This window comes from Enhydra lutris, unplaced genomic scaffold (genome assembly GCF_002288905.1).
Source record: "Enhydra lutris kenyoni isolate GAN:26980312 unplaced genomic scaffold, ASM228890v2 scaffoldscaffold21, whole genome shotgun sequence".
Taxonomy (NCBI): Eukaryota; Metazoa; Chordata; class Mammalia; order Carnivora; family Mustelidae; genus Enhydra; species Enhydra lutris.
The window spans coordinates 69,059,819-69,073,805 of record NW_019154105.1 but is presented as its reverse complement, the minus strand read 5'-3'; the positions used below and the strand labels follow the sequence as shown (position 1 = coordinate 69,073,805).

Genomic DNA, 13,987 nt, shown 5'->3' with positions numbered 1-13,987 from the left:
ATGAATTGTTTTTCATATGCTGAACCACACCCTTGCATTCATGGGATAAATCCCAGTTGGTCATGGTATATAATTCTTTGTATATGTTATTGCACCTGGTTTGCTAATGTTGTACAATTCCACTGACCTAGTTTGCTAGTATTTTGTTAAGGATTTTTGTGTCTGTGTTCATAAAAGAGATTACCACAGACTTTTCTTCTTAATGACGTCTGTCTGGCTTTGGTATCAGAGTAGTATGGGCCTCACAGATTAAGCTGGGAAATGTTCCTTCCTCTTCTGTTTTTTGGAAGAGTTTGTGAAGGATTTGTATTAATTCTTTAAACATTTGGTGGAATTTACCAGTGAAGTTTTGTCCTGGGCTTTTCCTTGTGAGACTTTTTTAAAAAATTAATTTATTTTCTTGGGCGCCTGGGTGGCTCAGTTGGTGAAGCGTCTGCCTTCGGCTCAGGTCATGATCCCAGGATCCTGGGATCGAGTCCTGCTTTGGGCTCCCTGCTCAGTGGGGAGTCTGCTTCTCCCTCTGCTCCTATTCCCCCTGCTTGTGCTCTTTTTCTCCTTGACAAATAAATAAAATCTTTTTAACAATTAATTTATTGTCTTTATTTATTATAGATCTGTTTAGATTTCCTGTTCTTCCTTGAGTCCGTCTCAGTAGTTTCTATATTTTTAGAAATTTATCTATTTCATATGGGGTTTTGGTTGTAATTTGTTGACATAGTGTTGTTTAGGGTATTCGTTTGTAATTTTTTTTACTTCTGGAAGCTTGCTGGCAATGTCTCTTCTTTCATTCCTGATTTTAGAAATGTGAGTGTTTTCTCACTTTTTAAAATTTTCTTGGCCAGTCTAGCTAATGGCTTATCAATTTTATTGATCTATTTAAAACCCAACTTTTGGTTTTGTTGATTTTTCTCTCATTTTTTTCATTGTTTGTTTTATTAATTTCTACTGATCTTTATAATAATACAAGTTTATAAATTCAAAAAAGTAATAAAAAATAATTTAAAAATTTTGGGTTGCTTTGGGTTTACTCTTTAGTTTCTTTTTTTAATTAATTAATTAATTAATTTATTTATTTATTTGACAGAGCGAGAGAACACAGCAGGGGGAGCAGTAGAAGGAGAAGCAGGCAGGGAGCCCGATGCAGGGCTCAATCCCATGACCCTGGGATCATGACCTGAGCCAAAGGCAGACTCTTGATCATCTGAGCTACCCAGATGCCCTTCTTTCTAGTTTCTTAAGATAGAAGATTAGCTTATTGATTTGAGGTGTAGTTACTTTTCCATGTAGGTGTTTACAACTAAGTTTTCATCTAAGCACCGTTGTAGCTTCATTGCATGAGTTTTGGTATGTTGTGTTTCATCTATATCTCCAAGTATTTTCTAATTTCTCTTGAATTTCCTTTACATACTGATTATTCAGGAGTTGGTTTAATTTCCACATACTTGTTAATTTCCCAAATTTTCTTTTGTCATTTGATTTCTAATTTCATTCCATGTGGCCAAAGAATATATTGTGTATAAATTTCAGTCCTTTGAAATTTAAGACTTATTTCATATATGTGCTCTCCTGGGAGAATGTTCAGTGTACACTTGAGACCTGTTGACCTTTAACCCAGTTGTTCTGTCCATTCTTGAAAGTGGGGTGTTGCTGCCTCTGTTATTCTTGATTGTCTGTTTCTCCTTTTCTTTCTGTCAGTTTACTTCATGTGCTTTCGGGCTCTGTTGATAAGTCCATACTCTTCCTGATGGATTGACCCTTTTGACATGGGGTCTTTTCTGTCTCTATAACAGCTTTTGTCTTAAAGTCTCTTTTGTGTGGTGTCCTCACGCCTTGCAGTGTCTACATATGATAACATATGATGTTGAACTCTATCATATGTTTTCTATATATCACTATATATAGAAGACATATGACTTCTATATATCACTATATCTTCTTCCATCCTTGTACTTCCATGCAGCTGATCTCTGCCTCCAAGTGTGATATTTAGTTCATTTACCTTTAATGTAATTACTGAGAAGGGAAGATTTATGTCTACCATTTCCCAGTTTTTCTACACATCTTTTTTCTTCTTTTTCCCATTGCTGTGTGTGTGTGTGTGTGTGTGTGTGTGTGTGTTGCATGGATGTTCACTGGATTCCCCTGTATCTTTCACTGAGTTTTGGGTTTTTTGGGGAATTCTTCAGTGGTTGCTTTGAAGATTCCAGTGAACAAGTAAATACAATCCAGTATGGCTTTGTATCAGCTCCATTTCGGAAGGTGTACAAAAGCTCTGTTCTTATATAGTTATGTTCTCCACTAGCACCTTTGTGCCATTTTTGCCGTACTAATTACATCTTGATAGATTGTGAGCCTGTCAACAAGGTTTTGTGATTATTGCTTTTTGCAGCTCTTTAAAGTCAGATAGAAAAAGAAAAGACTTACATTATACTGTCTACTCTTGGGCTGTGTGGCCGCCTTGACCAGCACTCTCTGTTTCTTGTGGATTTGGCTTGTGTCTTTCACTTTGGTCTGCAGGGTGCCCTTCAGTGTTTCTTGAGGGGTAGGTCTGCTGGCAATGAATTGTCCCAATGCTCGTTTATCTGGAATGTCTTAACTTCTTCACTTTTGAAGAATAGCTTCACTGGATTTTGATATGTTGTTAATAGTTTTTCTGTTCTAACACTTTGAATGTGTAATCCCACTGCCTTCTGGTGTCCACTGACGAGAAGCCAGTGTTAATAAGCTGGGTTTTTGGAAGGTGCCTTGTACACAGTAAGTTGGATTTTTTTTCCTTGCTACTTTCAAGATGCTCTTTGTCTTTGACTTTTTTTTTTAAGATTTTATTTATTTATTTGACAGAGATCACAAGTAGGCAGAGAGGCAGGCAGAGAGAGAGAAAGGAGGAAGCAGGCTCCCTGCTGAGCACAGAGCCTGATGTGGGGCTTGATCCCAGGACTCCGGGATCATGACTTGAGCCAAAGGCAGAGGCTTTAACCCACTGAGCCACCCAGGCGCCCCTGTCTTTGACTTTTGACAATTTTAAAATGTGTCTAGTTATGGATCTCTTTGTGTGTGTCTTCCTTAGAATTCATTGAGCTTCTTGGGTATAGAGGTTGTCAGTCATCAAATTTGGGAGGTTTGGGGACATTATTTCTTCAAAAAGGTTCTTTCTGCCTCTGTGTGTGTGTGTGTGTGTGTGTGTGTGTGTGTGTGTGTGTGTGTCTCCGTCTCCCTCATGTCGTTGGACTCCCTTTATGTGTATCAGAGGGCTGGTGGTGTCTCTCTGGTCCCTGAAGCCTTGTTCATTTTTCTTCATTCTTTTTTCTGTTCCTCAGAATGAACCTGTTGGTCTATCTTCTGGGTCACAGATTCTTTCTTTTGCCAAGTAAAATCTAATATTTACTTGCTCTAATGATTTTTTCATTTTTTTAAAAGATTTTATTTATTTATTTGACAGAGATCACAAGTAGGCAGAGAGGCAGGCGGGGGGAGGGGGTGGAGAAGCAGGCTCCCTGCTGAGCAGAGATCCTGATGTGGACTCCATCCCAGGACCCTGGGATCATGACCTGAGCTGAAGGCAGAGGCTTAACCAACTGAGCCACCCAGGTGCCCCATGATTTTTTCATTTCACTTGTACTTTCCAAGTCCAGAATTTTCTGTTTGGTTCTCTTCTATAATTTCTTTTTACCAATGTTCTCTATTTGGTGAAACATTATCTCATTTTTAATTCTTTAGACATGGCTTCCTTTACTTCTTTGAAAATATTTCTAAGAATTGGTTTACAGTGTTAGTCTAATAAGTTCAACATCTGGCCTTGTTCAGGGACCGTTTGCATTGACTGCTCTGCTCCTTATGTATGGGCCGTACTTACCTGTTTCCTTGTGTGTCTTAATTTTTTTGTTGAAATTAGACATTTTAGATAACATAACATGGCAACTCTGGAAATCAGATCCCTCGCCCCACAACTTCTTGTTGCTGTTTATTTAGTGTCTTTTCTGGACTGATTATTTAAAAATTTGTATTCTTTGTCATGCTTGGCCACTGAAGTATCTGTTTGGTCAGCTTAGTGATCACTAATGATCAGAGACTTCCTTAAATGTTTCGATCCAAGAAGTGTTGTGGTCTTGGCAGAAAGCCACGCGTGTGTGTCGGGCACACCTTGAACACTCAGCCAGGCAGTTGCCGACTCCGTTTTAGCTTACACTTCCTGCTTGTTCAGGGCCTCAAGCTCAACCAGTGGTGAGAGCTAAGTACTCTTCAAGTCTTCTGAGATTTTTCACCAGCGTCCTTGGTCAATCGGTGTCACCATTGCAGGCCACTGCATTGTTCAACAGTAGCCCTGATTGTTCTCTACAGACCCACACTGAGCCAGTTGAGTAAGGCCAGGAAAAAGACGAGCCTGGTGAGTGGGTTTTTTCCAGGTAGCAGCCAGACAAGTTCAGGAGTGACAGGTGGAGTTGAGAGGAGTGAGGGTGGGGTTTTGGGGTGCCCCAGACCCTGTCTTCCCCTCCCGGGGGCTGCTACGGCTCTGAGGCTGCTGGGTATGGAGGCCACTGCAGAGCTGGAGAGAGGGTGTGGGCATAACCAACTGAAAATGCCACAGGGTTTGCCTTCCCACCAAGATTGAGCCATTTTTCTAGGATGAACCCTCCTTGGATTGTTATGGGTCTTTGGTTAATTTCCAGAGTTTTGAAAAAGTTCATTTTTTCAGTTTTTCCCCGGGTTCTGTGGCATTTCGAGCTGTCCCAAGTGCTGGGCAGGAAGACCCTTCCCCTGCCCTATATACTGTACTTCGCTGTCCTGCCACAGGTGTGCTTGGACACGCCCGTCTTCACACACAGCTGCACGTATCTGTGGGCTGAGGCCCTGGGACTTCAGCTTGCTTTCCCAGAAACGACCTTGCAAGAACACTGACTTTGGAACCCTCCCTCCCTCGGCGTGGTGGCAAGCATCCTGATCTTTACCAAGCCCCATGGAACACTGGCATCTCAGGGCTATTATTCACTTGTCTTTTACAAGGCAGGTGTTGAGATTTTTTCATATGGTAAAGCGCTCTTCCTGGCTCCTTTTCTGTGAATTGTATGTCCATATCCTTTGGTCATTTTCCTGTTGGTTTATTAGCTTATATAAGTTGTAGGAGCTCTTTGTTCATTAAGAAAATGAGCTCTGGAGGCATCTGGGTGGCTCAGTGGGTTAAGTCTCTGCCGTCAGCTCAGGTCATGATCCCAGGTTCCTGGGATTGAGCCCCTCATCGGGCTCTCTGCTTGGCAGGGAGCCTGCTTCCCTCTCCCCCTCTGCCTGCCTCTCTGCCTACTTGTGATATCTCTCTCTGTGTGTCAAATAAATAAATGAAATCTTTTAAAAAAATGAGCTCTGACAAGTTGCAAATATTTCCCATCTGCTGACTTTGCTAATATTTTGCTACGTGGAAGTTCGTGTATCTGTGTCCCTTCCCCCCTCAAAGATTCTATTAAAAACTTTTTCTGGGGGCATCTGGGTGGCTCAGTGGGTTAAGCCTCTGCCTTCAGCTCAGGTCATGATCTTAGGGTCCTGGTATCAAGCCCTGCATCTGCTCAGCAGGAGGTCTGCTTCCCCCTCTCCCCCTGCCTCCATCTCTGCCTACTTGTGATTCTCTCTCTCTCTGTCAAATAAATAAATAAATTCTTTAAAATTTATTTTTTAAAAATCAAGTAAAAATATAATTTTTTTTGGCTGTGTTTCCTCTGGTACTTCTACATGTTTCATTTCCACATTAAATCACTGATTTGTTTATCACTTACTCTCATATAAAACGTGACCAGGAAATCCAGTTTTCTATTTCAGACAGCTGCTCAGCTGTGTCGTCCACTTCATGACAAATCAGTGTTTCTTGAGCTGATGTGGAGCCTTGCCGTCTCATGTGATACCCACAGACAGCGGTTCTGCGCAGGAGCTTTCTCTCCCCCCCCCCCCATCAACTTGCCTCTGTGTGTGTTACCACACTGTTGAGGTTACTGTAGCTTTGTGCTATGTTTTCACGTCAGAGACTTCTTTCTGTTCACTTTGAGGCAACAAGAGGTGTGATGGAAGAGGGCGTTTTGTGAAACTTAACAGCACGGGGCGCAGGTGGAGCATGGGGGAGGGGCCCTGCTGTCCCCATCCAGAGCAGACTATAGGAGGGAGGAACGGCAGGGCACAGGGAGCATCACTGCAGAGTCATGGCCTCAGCACTGGGGTTGGACGGACCATTACAGAAACAGGGTGTCACAGAATTAGCTGACTCCAACACAGGATTTATGTGTGCTTCTGTCATGAAAAGCCTTTAGGTGGGGTGCCCCAAGCTGGTGAGAAGACACCACGGTGCCACTGGGGCATTTTGCTTGGTGGCATCAGTGCATAGGCCTCCATCCCTAAGGCTACCTCTTGGCCCAAGTTGGCTGCTGGGGCTCCAGCCATCCCAGGGTATGGGGACAGAAGGAGCGGAGGGGTGTACCTCCGTTTCCTGTGGAGAACCTTTTCAGGTGCCCTGCTGCTTCCACCAGTCTTAGTCACCTGGCAGTGTCCAGCTGCCCAGCAAGCAGAAAACGCAGTCCTTTATGCTGGGGATAGGCATCCAGCTACCAGCAATTCCTGTGTCCAGGCAAGAGGGTGAAGAGATCAGCCATCAGCTGGCTGCTCTGAAAGGGCCATCACACAGGATGGAGTGGGACGTGGCATCCTGGAGTTGTCACCTGCCTATGGGGGATGGAGCCCTGGGATGGAAGAGAACCTCCTTTCCCCATAGACCTGTATGCAACAGTGTCTACATGTGACAGTCCCTACAGACTACAGACCCCTGAGAATGACCTATTTGACCTCCACTTCCTCCCCAGCTGTTACCACCTGCTGTCCTGGGTGCCCCTGGCTCTATGTCCAGACTTACCCTCCCCATAGAAATGTCACCCCCTTCAGGAAGCTTCACCCCTTCCCTTGATTAGCCTAGGAAGGTCCCTCTGAGCTGAGTGACACTTCAGAGCCATGTGAACCTCAAGTGGCCCAGGGCAGAGACCTGGGGACCCCACATTGGGTCCTGGGTACCACTTTGGGGGTTAGTGGATGTCACCGATAAGGCTGGCTTGCTGGGAGCAGGGAGCGAGCGGTCAGAAGTGACTCTGCAGGTAAGGGAAGAGGAGCAGGAGGGCAGAGGCAGTGACTGGCCCAGCGGAGGACTATGGGACTGAAGAGACAGCCACAGAAGCACCCTCTGTTGCCACGTGGGGGAGGGGACCATGTGGATGAGGGCAAGAGCTGGGCAAGTGCTGGCAGGAGAGCGAGGACAGAAGCAAGTCCTGGAGATGGGGAGTGAGAGTCTGGGGGCCACACTCCCCAACAGCCTCCCTTGGTGAGGATTGGTCATGTGACCAAGCTCAGACCAATGTTATGAGCAGCTGTTTTACATGGGCTTCTGGGAAAGCACCTTAAAAGGAAAAGGGGTGTACCCCCTTCTCTCCTCTCCTTCCTATCTGCTGCCTGGAATGGGGATGTGATGGCCAGAGCGTTGCCCTTCATCTGGGTCCCAGAGGATAAGCTCCCAGCCCAGGAATGCTGTAGCACACAGTGGGATGGAAGAGGATTTCCAAGAACTCTGTGTAGGTGTCATCGCTGCCTGGGCTGCCAGTGGCCAGATTTCCATCACGCAAGAAAAAATGAATAATCTCCTCTCAAGTTGTGTTCATTTGGATATTCTCTTTCATGCAGCCCAAACCAATCCTAATAGCAACCCACCAGAGTGCCAGCCGTGGGCTGGCTGAGTGGTGTGGGCAGTGGCCTCATGGGGAGGGGGCTCTGCCTCTGTCTGGGCTCAGCAGTGCCCGGGCAGGAGACAGCGCAGCCTTCGGACAGGCCTGAATTTGTCCAGGTGCACATCTGCAGGGCCTGTGCCTTGCTTGACAGGAGGCAGAGATGAAAGGGGAGTAATCTGGGATGCGGGTGGATGCTGACGCAGCCAGGACTGGTCCTAAGAGCTTGAGGAGGGACCATCCCAGAGTGCACCCAGATCTTGGAGCTGAGACAGCCCTTCGTAGCACTAACACCAAAGTGGGGCCCCCATGGTGGGGGGACAGCAACGAGGGGCTAGGAAAACCACCACTCACCTCCGCCTCTAGCTCAGGCTGGGGGTGCCGGCTCATGGAGGCCTGAGCACTGTGGGCCACGGGGCGGACTCGCAGGGTGACTATACCCGGCCTACCACGTCTTCTCCCTCCAGGGCTATGATGGAGCAGGCCCCACTGAGCTCAAGCAAAGGGGACTTTGGGAAAACCCCTGCACCTTTGCTGTTGTCCTCCCTGCGCCCAGGAGGTGGAGGCTATGGCTTCTTGCTTGGCAGCCCTCAAGCCCAGCCAGGCTAAGTGCACAATAATGCTGATGATTTGAGTTTAGGCCAAGAGCCATCTAGAACTTTCTGGAGCTTTGGGTCTCCTCTGTCAGCTGCCTGTACCCTGGATGCACAGGCCTCAGTGGTGAGACAAGGGGTGTCCTCACCCCCTCCACCCTCTGCTGTTGGATTGCACAGACACATCGGGTCTGCTGAGCTCTGCCATCCAGAGAACCCTGCTCTTGGGCAGACAAGGCAGCACGGTTACTTAGAAAATTCCCTGCTGCCAGTGCTGAGCAGGTGGAGCGCAGAGAAGGGGTGGCAGGTGTGTATGGGGTTCTGAAGCAGAGCAACAGCCTGCAGGAGGCCAGCCCCAGCGGTGGGCAAGGTGGTCCCAGCCACTTCTACCCCCAGCCCCAGTGGCTGGGGACTGCCCCTCGGTGGCCCTTTACCCACTAGTGATGGTGAAGCCAAGGGGGTCGCTCTCTCCGCTGCTGCCCTGGCAGGTGTGGGAGTCGCTGCCACCCACCATTGCCGCGGCCTCCGCTCCCCAACTCAGCCTCCGCCCTCCTCAAAGTGGGTGCGGCTGGGTGCGAAGTGGGGCGGCTACTAGGCGCGGGAGCAAGTTCTGAGAGCTCAGCCGGCTCCTCCCGCGGAGGGGACGCCGCCTAGAGAAGACGCATCCCCGAGCGCAGCCGGCTCCCTCTGCGGCGCAGGCCTCGGCGCAGAGCAGTCACCGTGCCCGGCACCCTGCTGCCCCTCCCGAGTTCTTCCCAAGTCCGGGCAGTGCTGCCCCAGGGACCCCTCCTCACCGCGCCCCAGTGCCTGCATCCCCGCAGCTTCGGCTCTCGCGGCGGGCAGCCGCCAACTCAGGCGCCGCCGCATCTCCCTTCCCCGCGTCCCCAGGGCTCCAGGAACCGTGTGCGACCCGCGCCCAGAGCGGGACCCGCAAGTCGATGCGCCGGCCTGGAGCGCTACCTGCTGCCGGGCTTGCGGTCCAGCTCGGGCGCCCTTGGGCAAGTCGCTGGAGCTTGGGGAGCCCCAGCTTCCCTCCCCTGGGAAGCCACAGGAGCTGGTTGGTCCCTGCCGGGCCTGGGGGTGCAAGTGCCCAACCCGAGCCGTCCCGGCCAGGCCTGCGGTAGGTACCCAGAAGACAGTGTTGCTCCCAGCCCAGACCCTGCGCCCGGCTCCGTCGGGCGGGGCGTCCACCACCCCGAAGAGCCCCCTAAGGCAACACAGAGGAGGAAAGGGATGTCCCTGAAGCCATGGGCCCCAGGGTGGGGGGAAGGAAGACGCGGGGACCAGGGCCTCTCAGAGGACATACTTAGTCACCCAACCCGAAGCCTGTGTCTGTGTGTGTGTTCCTGTGTGTTTGTGTCCCTGTGTTTGTGCGTCCCTGTGTGTCTGTGTGTCCCTGTGTGTGTGTCTGTGTCCCTGTGTGTCTGTGTCCCTGTGTGTGTCTGTGCGTGTATGTCTGTGTGTAGGGTGTTGTGGAGGGGGGGCGCTACGGGAGGGCAGAGTTTGGCCAGGGGACACCGGGACCTGAACGCAGTGCCTGGTCCAACGGCCCGAGGCACCTCCGACGCGACGAAGTCCCCACGGACGCGCGCGGGCAGGCGGGAGCCTGAGGAACGCGGTGCAGCCTCCTGCGGTTTATTGATTGAGCGAAGTTCAGCAAAGTGCTTCCGAGCGGGCCGAGCCCGGCCCCTACGCGTACAGTCCATAATAAACGTAAAACTCTTCTGTAGCAGCCGGCTGTGTACCGAGTCCACGACTGCGGCCGCACAAGCCCGGTGGCGGGCGCCCGCGGGTCCCCGTCCGCCGCCGCGCTCAGAGGTGCGGCGCGTAGAAGGCGGGCGCGCCGTAGGTCTGCGAGCCCAGCACGAAGGGCGACAGCACCGCCGGGCTCGACAGGAAGGGCAGCTGCGCGGCGCACACCAGGCCGCCGGGGCCGTGCGCCGGGTACCCGGCGGGGCCATGCATGGCGAGCGGCGCGCCCATGGGCGGCGACGGGCTAAGCGGGCTGAGGCCGCCGGGAAGCCCCGCGCCCGGCCCCGCGCCCGGCCCCGGGGCCCCGCCGCCGCCGGTCGGCGCGCTCGTGTCGGCGCCAGGGTTCTGCTTCTTCCACTTGGTGCGGCGGTTCTGGAACCAGATCTTCACCTGCGTCTCGGTGAGGCTCAGCGACAGCGCCAGGTTGAGGCGCTCGCACACCGACAGGTAGCGCGTCGCCTTGAACTTGTTCTCCAGCGCCACGAGCTGCTCGTAGGTGAAGGCGGTGCGCGCGCGCCGCGGCTTCCCGGACTTGGAGTCCGAGCCCGTGCGCTTCCGCTTTGGCTTCGTCGCCGCGGCCGCGCCCTGCGGGGTCGTGCCCGCGCCCCCCGGCGTCGCCGCCGAGGCCCCAGGCGGGACGGGGGCTCCGGGCGAGTTCCCGCGGGGGCCAGGCGCTGCAGCCTCGTCCACCGCGCCGGGGGGCGCCTCGGTCTCGGCCGCGCCCGGGCAGCCCGACCCGCGGGCCGCGAGGCCGCCGCCGCCTCCCCGAGCCTCCTCCGCGCTGCGCGCAGTCCCCGCGTCGGGCGCCTCGTCGTCGTCGTCGTCGTCGTCGTCGGGCGCCTCGTCCCCGCTGTCCGCGCTCGGGCTGCGGCCGCCACCGCCGCTGCTGTAGCCGCTGACCTCGGCCTCGTCCGCCTTGCAGGGGTCGCCGGCGTCTGCGGGCGGGCGGGGCGGGGAGGACAGGACAGTTAGGACGCGGCGCCCTCCCTTCCGCGCGCTCGTCCCCTCGGGCTGTCCCGCCCCGGGAAAGGTTCCCTCCTCCGGGGTCGTCGCTTCTCTGCCTTATTGCCCTCCTCCTCTTTTTCTGCCCAGCGCTTTCGTTCTCCTTCCCTCTTCCCTCGGCGCCCGCCCGTCCGCCCGCGTCTGCTCTCCATCCCTCGCTCGTTCCCTCCTCTCGAAGCTTCCCCTTCGTGGCGTCTGCCCGAGCCGGGCCGGCCGGTGCCGCGCGCGGGGTTCACGGCGGAGTGAAAGCTCCGATCGATCCGCGGGGCAGATACAAACTTAATTAAACTCATTTTGTGTAATGTACAAACTAGTTAACGGCCATTTAATTTATTTCGGCGTATATTACCCTCCAATTACAGAAAGGCGTGGGCCAGCCAATTACCGGGCATTGTATAGCCAGTGGGCCAGAAGCCAGGGGTGGGACTGGAGCTGCCTGCCGGGAGGGGACTTCTGGGGACCAACCAAACCTGGACTCCCTGGCCCCACTTCCACCTCAAGCCGCAGCCCCGAAACTTGGCAGCCCGTACACTCCTCCGCTGAAAGCCCGCAGGCCTGGGTCCTGACCAGAAGGTCCTGGCCCTGGGGTGGGTCCTGAGCAGAGCTAACTTGCCGGGGGTGGGTGGGAATTCCCGTCCCCACTAGGCCCAGTCTGAGGGGCAGCCCCGATCCTCCAAGCAGAGGCCCCTGAAGGGCTGCATTTCCAGTGTGGAAAATTTGGAAGACAGAGTCTGTCCTGGGGAGGGCCTGGGAGGCCATCTCTGCAGACCTCACCCCACAGGTGGTGGTGGTTCCTGGGCACGTGGTGGTCACCGAGCAACCCAGTCAGGCACCAAGACCCCGCTGTTGTGTCAGGTTGGCATCAAGAACCCAGGCAATAAATGTCGAATCGTGGGCCAGCAGCCTTCCCCAGAGTGACCACAGAGTTTGCATGGGAATCAGCAGGGCAGGTGTGTGGGGGTGGGGGGCACCCACACCCCCTAGCAGGAGCAGGCTGTCCCCTAGAGGATCCTGAGAGCACCTGGCCATCTAGCTTTGCCTTGTTGGAGGTAGTCGGAGGAGGAAGACGGCCTGACCAGGCTACCCCTGGAAACAAGAGACAGGGCCTTCCGCTGGGATGGGCTCCCCATGCGGGTGGAGGCTCTGGGTGGAGGCTCCCAGAACCCTGGCTAGGCCAATAGCCCGATAGGTTCCCCTCCAGCCAGGCTGGGCTTGCTCCTCCTTCATCTCCACCCCACATGGAACCCACCAGCCCATGTACCCGGAGGGCCCTATGCCCCAAGACAGCGACCCCAGCCCTGTCCACCCTGCACTCCCGTCCCTGCTCAGCGGAGGGGCTGGGACGTTGGAGGGAGGAAGGGCCGGAGGAGGGGGCACCAAAAGCAATCAGGAGCCGGTCGAATGCAATTCTCGATCAATAGCGGCCCCTAATAAGTGTAATAGGTTTTAATCGAGTAATTATCCGAATTTTGACCCTATAATTTAGATGTTCGGGGGGAGTTTGCAAGGTGCTTGAAAGAGATATGCATGCTGCCGTAATGGGATATCGACCCGGCCGGGGGCGCGGGCCGCCCCATTACCGGCCGCTTTCCGCCGCTAAGCACATTTCCCCTTAACTGTAATCGAAGGGATTTAATTGTTTTTCCAGAGATAACCAGCGTTTTGTCACAATTAGTCTGATTTGTCCAAAAAAAAAAAAAAAAAAGAGAGAGAGAGAGAGAGAGAAGGAGGAGGAGGAGGAAATGGGGAGGGAGGCCTCCGGCGGCCGCGGTGGGGCCGGGGAGGTCACGAGCCCTCCGCCTCGCAGGTCCCCTCCTCCTCTGGCACCAGCTACCTTCCAAGGCCGTCCCTGCAGCCCCGCAGCCCTGGGACCGGCCCTGGGACCGGCTCGGGGGAGCCATCCCGGGAGGCGCGGGGCGGCCCCGGCCCCGGAGTCCGGGTCGGACGGAGCCCCGCGCGCTGCGAACTTTGCACTGAGCCTTGGCACACCGCTGGCCCGGCTGGCCCGGCTGACCGAGGGGCCCGGGAGAGTAAACGTAAAGATGCGGCCCGTCCCCCGGCTCCCGCTACCGGAGCGGGCCGCGTCCTACTCACGCGGCGGCTCAGCTCCGGTGGCGGCTCCAGCTCCTCCGGCGGCGGCGAGGGCGCGGCGCTCCAGCTCCTCCGCGCGCGGCGGGCGTCCCGGGGCGGCGGGGGCCGGGGCGCACGGGGCCGGAGCGCACGGGGCCGAGGCGCACGGGGAGCATGCGGAGGGCGCCACGGGGCCCAGAAGCACACAGCGGCGTCTTCTGCTATTGAACTTGTGGGGGTCCAGAATGTCCAGCACCGAGAAGGAGGTGGGGCGCGGCGGCGGGCCAGGGCGAACCGCCCCGGCCCCTTCGGGCGCCGCGGGCACCGTGTCGCTGGCGGCGAGCGGCGGGGGTCCGGCCCGGGGGAAGGCGGGCAGCTCGGCGCGCCCGTCCATGGCGTCCCGGGCGGTGGCGCGGCGGGCGTGGGCGGTGCGGGCCCCGGGCCGGGCCCGGGCGGCGGCGGCGGCAGCGCCGGGCCGTCCCCGGGAGCCGCCGGGCCGCTCGCGCTCATGCCGGCCTCCCGCCGCTCCGGCCGCTCGGGCCCCGCCGGCTACTGGGCTCCCATCCCTGGCGGCCCTGGCGCCGCCGCACGGTCTCGCGCCGGCGGCCGCGGCTCGCCTGGCTCTCGGCACGGCGCCCCGCGCTCCGCCGCTGCTGCCCGGCGCTGCCTCCGCCGCCGCCTCAGGCGCCCGCCGCGCCCGGACCGCGCATTTATGGCGGCCCCGCCGGCGGCGCCCACGCGCCCACACGCCGCACACACGTGCGCCCGCAGGCGGCCGCGGGGCTCCGCCGCCCTCGTTAGCGCGCGCGCCTAATTGGCTGCGAACGGTCC

The 13,987-nt window shown here is 55.2% G+C and overlaps 1 protein-coding gene across 1 annotated transcript; it reads right to left on the bottom strand.

Annotated features, from left to right (window-relative positions):
* Window positions 1-10,144: 10,144 nt before the first annotated feature.
* Window positions 10,145-13,666, bottom strand: LOC111148813 (NK1 homeobox 1). Its single transcript, XM_022505631.1, is given in 3 exon segments — window positions 10,145-11,019; window positions 13,181-13,568; window positions 13,571-13,666. Coding segments are annotated over 3 exon segments (1,359 nt in total).
* Between the last annotated feature and the right edge of the window lie 321 nt (window positions 13,667-13,987).